At 43.6% G+C, this 9,895-nt stretch overlaps 1 protein-coding gene across 1 annotated transcript in view; it reads right to left on the bottom strand.

The window, feature by feature from the left end:
* Positions 1-2,338: 2,338 nt before the first annotated feature.
* The window catches only part of CSGALNACT1 (chondroitin sulfate N-acetylgalactosaminyltransferase 1), a 105,836-nt gene continuing 98,279 nt past the window's right edge, over positions 2,339-9,895 (bottom strand). The window contains 2 exon segments of the mRNA XM_006027559.3: positions 2,339-4,284; positions 6,721-6,802. Of these exon segments, the coding sequence (XP_006027621.1) occupies positions 3,995-4,284; positions 6,721-6,802 (372 nt within the window). The 3' untranslated portion in view covers positions 2,339-3,994.

The following is a 9,895-nucleotide window of genomic DNA, read 5'->3' as shown; positions in this document are numbered from 1 at the left end:
CTGCATGTGTTCTGGGTTGCTGCTGCCTATAACTATGCTTGAAAAGCTGCTGCAGTTTCACATGGCATCACAGGAGGACAATTATTATTATAAAAACAGCAAACAAGGATCTTTTTTGCCTCCTTCCACAGACCAACCCTACTGCATCTCTAACTTCCTCCACAGTAGGGCAAGTTGCAAAGCCCTCTGCTGTAATTAATGAGCAGCCATTCTATAAAAGAGCACCATCCTAGAGCACCAGCTGGCTCCCATCCTTACTAATTCAATTCCATCCCTTTCCCAATCAGGCTCTGCATTGTGGGGGCAGTGAGCCAGCAAGGCAGAGGCAGGGTGGAGAGCTGAGAATCTGAGCAAAGCTGTTAAAAGCTTAGCTTGCTTTGCCCTAAAAAGGGATGAAGGAAAATATTGCTACATTGGCAAGGATGGGCAAATACGAAGATTTACGTATACCCAGGTCTATCATAAGCACACAGCATAATGGGGAGGATGGCCCATAGAACCATATTTCTCATGGGAGTGAGGAAGGCATAAATACAAATAGATTGCAATGAGTCACATGTGTTCAGACCCTTTTTTGGCAGGATGCAGACCCATGATATATTTGCATATTTGTAAGTTACACTGGTGTCTGGAGCAGACAGAGGACTAGCTCTCATCAGATAGATGCCCACAGGAGTTACTATTATGACAACTTGGCATGAGGTGACAGGCAAGCCAGCATCAGCTTCTTCGCAATGAGGAAAAGAGCTGGCCTGGAATGAAATCCGCTAGCCCTGTTGAGATGGTCTAGAGCTGCACACCAACGTGCTGTTACTCCTCACTTTGGAGGGGTGACTTTATCCCAGAGTGGAAGGACTCTAGGACACGTTGAGGTCTGTAACTCATTTGTCCAGTCCCCATTTTTACTGTTGCAAAGACAAACTGCACAGGTGCAAACGTACTAAGTGTCCATACCTTCAGATGCTGCACCTACTTTCAGGTTATTTTACTGAGCTGGGGGTGGGGGGAAGCAATCAGTCTTGCAGGAATGGACTATGTACAAGGGCTATGTTCAAACAAGTCTCTTCCTGTGTCCTCTATTGGTGTATTAGCATTATTTCTATGATCTCTTCATTGCTTTGAAAGCAGGATGTGTTCCAGAGCTGCCATGCATGGGTAGAAAGACACTTTTTGTAGGGCCTAACAAAAAGGACTTTGGATATCTTTTCATAGGCAATGTACTTTTTACAGAAATTGATATTTTGAATACCTGTTTTGAATGCCAAATCTTTGATTCACTTGATACCAACATATTCTTCAAACAGGCTAAATCTGGGGTCTTGAACCCTTCAATCTCTATAATTCAGTGGGTCTAGACTACAATAATGCCTGGTGTTCTCTAAGACCTTTTGGCTAGAGACACAAGTTACACATAAACCAGTTTAAGTGATCAGAAACTGATTTAAACCTGTAACAGAACAGAAGCTCAGTGCACATAAACCAGGTTAAAAATAGCTGAAACTAGTTTAAGATAAACCTGGTTGAATCAGACTTAACTGATTTGGGTCAAACTGGTTTATGGAACTTCTGTCCCAGACCCCTTCCTGGTTTAAGTTAAATCAGAGTCCCCCAGAATCCCAACATTTTGCAGTCAGGGCTGGGCTGTCTGCTCCAGAGAACAGGGCTATCCTCGCCTTTCTGCTCCCTAGCTGGAGCAGTGAGGGCTGCCTGACAAGGGAGTGGGGGGAGGGGGTCAAGCCCAGCTAGGGATGCAGCCCAGTCTACAGGGTGGGGGGGGCTGGCCCCCTCCAGGCAAACCCCAGCTGGGGTCTAGGGACAGGGAGGGGGGTTAAACACTCCTTCGCCTGCTCAAACTTACTGCTGACTGCAACTGTGGACTACAAATCCCAGAGGCACCTGGAAGAGGAAGTGATGAGCAACCCTGCAGAGTTCTGCTGCTGTAAGTCTGGACTGCAAATCCCAGACACCTCAGGGGCAGCAGGAACAGGAAGTGATAGCACCCCCAGCTTCTGGCCTGAGTCACTGCAGGCATGTGGCTGTATTTCCTGAGTTAAAGGTAAATGTTTGTTCACTTCTGTTTCAACTGAACATGTTCAGCTTAGACTAACCTGCAAAGACTGAATAAATTCAGCCTGAGGCTCTTTGACTATCTGGTCTTAGATTTTATGAAAAAAACATACTGTTCATCTCTAACAAGTTAAAAAGAGACAGACACTTTTACTGGCACACAGTATACTAAAGGAGTATGTGGAATGATCTGTTCTTAGCTTGCACCTTCTGCAAGAGGATGCTTCCAAAGAGTTAATTATCCAGGTGGTATTTCCTATTGCACAATATCAGTATAAATCATATTTTATTCATTGTTCAGTGCTATCTTCCATTTTCCTTCACCTGACTTTCTACATGATAACAACATCACATCATTACAATGCAGTTGTATTTCCCAATGTCCTGAATGAATCAGAAGCTAACAAACAATGAGATCAGAGTCAAACAAAAGATAAATAAGCAAGCAGATAGCTACCCCATGCACCCAGTTTTTGACTAATAAATATTAGAACTGGAAAGACACAGCAGTCAGCGTTCAAACAATATTTATAATAGTAATAGGACATTTTAACAATGCGGTAGGAAATTGTCAATCAAAAAAATATTAAAAAGTAGACCAGTTTCTTGGAAGTACTTAGGAACACTGTCAGAAGATCTAACATAAATTCTTTCACAAAAACATTTTTCATATTAATCTAAAAAAAAGAAAGAGAGCCTACTATGACTTGAGAAAGACATTACATTTGGTTTATACTGAATACTTTGGTATAAACAAGTCACAATGTGATCCCTCGTTCATTTTGGCATCTATAACATTCCTAATTTAAAGTCTCTTGCTAAATCAAGATCACAAAATGGTACTCATTTCCTTTTCTAAGAATGGAAAGTATTCTCCTTCTTTTCCAGTGCCCTGGTGCTGTGTTAAGAGCACTCTGCTTCCAATCAGTGAATCTCTATCAATATATCAGAAACAAAGTGTGCATTTCAGCTGCAGGACAGATGCCTAGCAAGAGACACATTTGGATACATTTATGTATCTATGACTTAAACCATAAACTACTTTCAAAATATCCTTGAAGTTGTGCTATTTCTTAATAAGGCCTGAAGTCGAAAACTTAAATATGCACAAAAGAACTCACAAGCAAAAAAGCTCACAAAAAAAAGACAACAAAATGAGCATGTAGAACAGAACACATAGTACCAGATTAGTCTGGATAAAAGTTCCAAGATATGGCTTGACATTTTTGGTTTAATACAATAATGGAGTATAACACTATGCTCAAGTATTTGGAATTTCACATTTTATTGTGAAATCTTCCGGGTTCTAGAAAGCTTTGTCTGAGACGCTTATCTCTATGACACTAAATGTGAATGCCTCTAACTATTATCCAACATTAAGAGCACCGGTCTCAAATTCTCAAAAGTGACTAGTGATTTGGGGCTATCTTTACTTTTATGACTTTAAAGTGATTCTTCCCCCTTCCCTGCCCCCCACCCCCACCCAACCCCCAAGGGCAGGTGCTCTGCACATTTTCTAAAACTCAAGCCCCTTTTAGCGTTTACAAACATTTACACCCAAGGTATGTTAGAGGTGGACCCATGTCTTCATAGAATCAGGGCTGCTGTCGTCACACAAGAATATTTCAATGAAATGCAAATTCTTTTGTTGCTGCACATGTCATGCAAGTATCAGATGCAAGCTACTGGTCTCTGCAACCTTGATTCTCAAGATCATCTCTTGCCTTTGTTGTCAACTCCATAGCAGGAGCCAGTGCAGGAAAACAGGATAAATGGAAAACTGGCAACCTCTCATAAGGCAGGAAAGGAAGTGTACGCATTTCCTCACATCTTCCTGCTGCCAGCACCAACTTTTTAACTCTGTCGCCTTTTCTATTGAAGCAGCTGCTTTGAAACTTCAAAAAACCCCACCTTTCCGTCTCTGGGCTCATGTCTTTTTACTGATCACTTTTTGTTTCTGTTTGCGTAGGTGAGCCTCTATCTCATGTCTAAAGACAAGCATCCCCAGCTGTCCATGGGAGGCCTCATTCATGGCCTTGGATTGCATACACATCTTGTACTGCTCTGGGGTCAGTTCATCCAAGCACCGCTTTTCATGCCAGAGATGGAAGAGGCCCCGCACAGGCGTTCTGACCACAATGAGGTTACTGTGGAGGTATTTGCGGTACAGATGCACGTCTTCTCCTCCCCAGCCTTTGATATCCAGATCAAAACCACCTGGCACAAAGAAGATGTAGAAAGTTGTACTCTCTGAATGGAAAAACCTGACAGGGACAGACACATCTCCTGGTGAACTTAATACTGGCATTGTCTCTCAGCTCTTCCCTATAGTCTGTAACTTTCATGCCTGTCTTTAAAGTTGGATTACTTTCTGCCAACAGTAGGAAATGCCCAATTTCCTTGCTTTATAAAAGGCCATTTTCACTGCCCTGTGACAAACAAATTTGCTTTGTTTTCACTAAGCAGCTCTTAAAGTTCATGTCATGTTTCCTAAGTGACAGATCAACTTAAGGTTGCAGCTGAATTTTCTTTATTCTTGACCTTTGCAACCAGGCACAAAGTAGGGTATTGAGAGCAAGTCACACATGGAGTCAAGAGAGAAACTGTTGTCTGTGATCTGCACTTATAATTTTCAAACAAGCCCAGTGGCTTCTGTGGGAGGCAAAGAGAGGGCATTCTCTGTGTTCTGGAACAAGCTTCCCTTCTGGGTCTGAACTAGTCCCAAGTACTCAGCAAAGCACATCCTTTTGTGTGGGCTGCTCTGAATGAGGGGCAGCTGGGTCTATGCAGAAAAGGGAGTGATTTACAGAGGGCTGGGTCCAGTGGGCAAGCTACTGAGCAACTTTGCATTTATAACAAACAAGCTGAGACCAGAGGGAGCCATTTCAGTCTCATGATAGTCTATAGGAATGAGCAGATGAGAATGCCTGGCTCAGCCTGCCACAGCCACAGACCCTCCCCAGTCACCGTTATCATTGCTCAGTGGAGTCCTACTTGATGATGGGGTTGTAGAAGACAAACTTGTGAGGTCTGCCTTTGTGATACGCTCAGTGCTGGTTTCCTGGCTGCACCCCGCCATCTAGTGCGATGCAGATTCATGGGATGCACCTGCAAGGGATTCCTCTGCTTGCTGACAGCAGCTTTCAGTGGAGCTTTCTGTGCCAGAAAGCAGTTCCTGCATACGCAGCTTCAGGGGAGTTAGGGACTTCCAACTATTTGAGGCTTCTGATTTTCTAAGGGCCTTTAAACTTGCAGAGATTCAAGTAACTGGTGGGGCTCTAGCCAAGGAGTTGACAGCCTGCTGACTCTAGGTCACCTACCCCTTGCCAGTTTTTGGAGGTGGGGGGAAAAGTACTGGGGAAAAAAACTAGAGGGCTGTCTGGAGAGACGATGGGAAACAGGAAGTAGGCACCTCCCTGCTTCTCCAAGCATCACTGGGTTGTGTTGACTGCATCTCTGTTACTTGGGGCACCCAATTTACTGCTCTGAAACATTTAAACTTTGCCGTAGGTGACTGGTTCCCATAAGGTTTCTAAACCCAATGATAGCGGTTAATGGATCAACCTATACCGCTAAGCACACTCCAACCTTGGCTCATGAGTTGGGGTTGAGATGTGGAGGGGTGGAGTCGTAGTCTAACCAAGCCCTCCTCCAGGGCTGGACTGGTGTTTGCTGTAGACAGACTTTTACTTGGGACTAGGCTACCACATTCTTAGCTGGGTCCCCATCAGGACAAAATACACAGCTCTTCCACTTTCCCAGGCCTTGGCTTTAAGGGCAGAGAGTTGGGAAAACTTTGGGTCACTGGCCAGATGTGTTACTGCTGAGCCTGTACTCGCAAGGCCCAATCCAGCATCACTATCATCAACGGAAGCTTTGCTTTGGAGTCCATTGTGGCAGTAGCCGTCTCTTTAGGTACAACTAGTTGTTGACAAGATAATGTTAGGTGAGGTTTGATAGGCCATGTCCTAGCCAGCAGAAATGCTCCAGAGACACAAGCAATGGGCATGGGGTTGATTGGCAGTTATAAATGTCCATGATCCTGCCCATGTTCAGAGATCCCACCTAACCAGTGGGTAAGGTTAGCTATGGGGCACATGCCCAGAATTAAATGGGTGCCTGGAGCTCAGTCTGATGGCAATCAGGGCCACCTATCTGCCACAAGAAGTGAACTTAGATGAATCTATTTTCTTGCTTTGAAAATGTCAGAGGAAAGCTCTGGATTAGTCAACACAGGATTTATCCAGCAACTCTTCTCTCAGCCCTTCCAGAGACAAAACCTTCATGGAGACTTTAAACACAGAACTTGGAAACTGCTATCTCCTCAGAACACAGTTCTGACTCTTGATCTCCATTAGCTCAGAGGAACATGCACAGATGTACAACCCAATGGTTCAAGTTCTCGCCTGTATCTAATAACCCTTGGATGTAACAGAGTGGGTTGGGGAACCCAGAGCACCCTGAAGAAGTTTCGAATAGTTTTAGAACTGCTCTAAGGTGTGCCAACAACTGTCTGTGACACCTCCCACCATGTGTTGATATGCCAGCTGAGATTAGCAGAGGGGCATACAATGACTGAGCGGCAAAGAGAAGCTGACCCAAAGTTCCTATGTGGCAGTGCTAAAGCAGGATCTTGTAAACAAATGTTCTTACCTATGTTGATAAAATCAGACCTGTACTGGCAAGTCATTCCAAACCCAAAGTCTCTCCAAAATCCAGTTTCCTTTTTTATAACCTGGGGGGAAAGGCCATTTATATGTGAGCAATTATATTAACAATTTGAATGTAAGAAAAACACCCCACATTTGGATGAGACCAGAATGGGGACTGCTACCCCACTTTTTGGCTACATTCCCCCCCTCCACCCAACTTTGCTCCAGCAGATTTCTGCTGGATGCTTTTGCCAAATTACCATTAGTTATGGGAGTTGACACCCCAGTAAGATAAATGTGGGACAGTCCAGCATTTTCAGACCTATTGCTTCAATCTGTCTGCAGACTCACAAAAATATCATGGGAGGCACCTTCCGGAGACCTTTTTGCAGGTGAGACATATCCTTCTGTTATTTTACGGAGTAGCTTACTTTTCATGAGAGCTGAATCAGTCTTGGGTAATATTTTAACAAAATCAGCGAACCAAACTTACTCCACAGACAGATGGGGATGGGGTGATATCTTTGATTGTAGGTTCCAAGAGCACTGCCCAAGTAGAGTGATATTGAGTTTTTTCTACAACAGAGTCACTGTAGAAGTGCTAGTGTGACTATTGTGTACTGTACATACTGAATGTACTGTACTAATGTGACCAACAACAGACCTAGTCTGACTGGCAGAATAATGGCTTAAAATCTTCCACAAATTGCCAAATAGCAGGAAAGCCTGGGACAATTGTTTGTATTCAGAGAGCCCGGAAGTACTTTAAAATAGCCTTGGGACTGCTCTAAAGTGTGGATCCAACCATGTTTCTAAGGTCTGAATCTCAACTTTGAAAGAGCTTGCAGTTTAGACAAAGTAGCAAAGAAAGTGGTATTGTCCCCATTTTACAGATGGAAAACTGAGGCACAGAGAGACATCCCAACATTTTCAAAACTAGTTCCTTGAAATTAGGAAACTCACAAGTAGCCTAATTTTCAAATGTGCAGAGCCACTCTGCAGCTTCATGTGACAGAGCTGTGGGATGCGCAGCACTGTTGAGATTCTGGCCACTTATTTAAACATCTAAATCTGGATTAGGAGCCAGAGGCATATAGGTTGTTTTGTGGATTGCACACCAGGGGTGACTGAGGCAAAGGCAGCAGCTGAACCAGTAACAGCTGCCATTCTTTGTCCCCTCTAAGGCAGTGCCCGAAGCTGCTGCCTCACTTACCTACCCTTGGGCATGCTACTGTTAGGAGCCTTTGGCAGCTACTTTTGAAAATCTTGGCTGAAATGCCTTATCCAGAGGTTAGCTATGACCAAGGTGGAATTTGAAACCTGCATTCCATATCCCAGTAGCTCCTTAACCCTCAGGCCATTCTTCCTTCCCTTCTATCACACTCCTTTTCACATATCCATTCATTGCTACCCTTCACCTGCTTCGTCCATTCTCTTTTCCTTTTTTGCATGTATGGCTTTTAAAAGAAAAAAAAGGAATGAGAAAAGAAAAACACTGCAAGCCCATTAGTAAGCAAGAAGATGATGTCTGTCAAGTCTACATTGTAACAGGAAATCTCCATCTCAGTGGCTTTACAGCAAGTTATTTGTATGCATTAGCATTATTACTTCCCATTAGAACTAATGGCTACAGCACAAATCAATTTATTTCAAGGCTTGATGCAGGCTACTTTCTCAGCTGCACAAGCAGCAGGGGTAGGCAGCCAACTCTGCTTGTTTAAATGGCACTTTTCTGGCTGTTTGCCCAGGAAGCAATCTGGCCTGAAAATATGATTAAACTAAAGAAAAATTAGGTTGGTGATGTCCCTTCTTTAAATTAAGAAGCTTCTCCAATCTAGGTATCATGTTTAACAACTCCGATGCTACCAATAGATATTTGTGCAGGCCCCACAGAGCGATCAGTGGGATTCACTTTAACTTTCAAACTAAACTCTGTTTCCTTTCCTGCCTTCAGTGTTTACCAGCTTGAAATTCTCTGGTTAAGTGTGTACTAGAAAGATAAGAGCTCAAGTGAATCCCCTGCTGGCAACAGGAGAGGTTTTGTTTGTAATAAACCCCTCCAATAGGGAGGATAAATTCACATGTAACAACATCAGAAGTGTTCTACTACTGTTTAAAAAAAAATCAATAAATAAAAAGAGGAAAAAGCTTTTTATCTTGGACACCCTTCAAGGAGTATGGTTCTAAATTAAGCTCCAGTTATATTTTTACAATAGACAGGAGAATATCCTGAACCTATTTGAGACAGAGACTGTCAGCCAGTTTGGAAAGTATTGGACATGTTAAGGGTAATGACAGTGGACAAATGCTATAAAATACCTTTCAAAAAGTAGTTGTAAAAATACTGACCCTTTTGAGAGGCTTGTACTAATGTTAACATATTTATCATACAAAACTGGATGTGGGTGGTTGCTTAGGAGCAGGGGCTTTTTGCAGTTGCACGTTAGAGTGGCCTCACAGGTATCCCTCCCGGTCCTTTGGTTTATTTAATACTAAAGTTAGGTTTTCAGGAGCAAGTTAACTATGGCTTCTCTAGTGAATCAACAACCAGCACAGCGTTCAGAGAGTCATAGGGCAGGAAAGGATTTCAAGGGACTCTAGTTCAGTGTCTTTCACAGGCGCAGGATGCGCTATTACTAACCCACCAGCCTTTGCTTATAAGCCTCCAGGAAAAGGAGATTCCAGAGCCTCCCTAGGCAGCTTGGTCCAGTGCCCTTCTGTTCTTACCCTTTGGCCTTTCTGAAAATCTCTCCTTTTAAACTTTTATCTTGGCTTAGCTAGAATGGCTGCCTGCAGTAAGGGATTGCACTCAGTGACCCAAGACAAATCTTGCAGACGTACCTTCCTAACTCTTGGGTATGAAGTAACCCTTTATGAAGATGACCCCCTGAACAGTTACTGTTTGAGAGCAGCTGCTGAAGCCAGTGGTTACCATGAGCCTAAATGGAGCTGGGAGGTTCCTTGACAATCAGTGAGTAGCAGTGACATTGAGGCCCTTTTGCTGGCTGGGGTCAGAAAGCTAGCTAGCTAAATGTGCCACAAAGCAAGCAAATGCTTTGATTCAGCAGCTCTGTGTTATCTGTCAGCTGGAAGGGACGCCGTTCAGATTCTGAGGGGTGCCAAGGGAGCCACAGATGGAGACCTGTTTGGGTGAGCAGTGTTTGTAGACAGAGAAG

Source organism: Alligator sinensis, unplaced genomic scaffold (genome assembly GCF_000455745.1).
Source record: "Alligator sinensis unplaced genomic scaffold, ASM45574v1 scaffold1092_1, whole genome shotgun sequence".
NCBI lineage: Eukaryota > Metazoa > Chordata > Crocodylia > Alligatoridae > Alligator > Alligator sinensis.
Note: the sequence above shows the minus strand (reverse complement) of the source record. Positions and strands in the feature narration are given on the sequence as shown.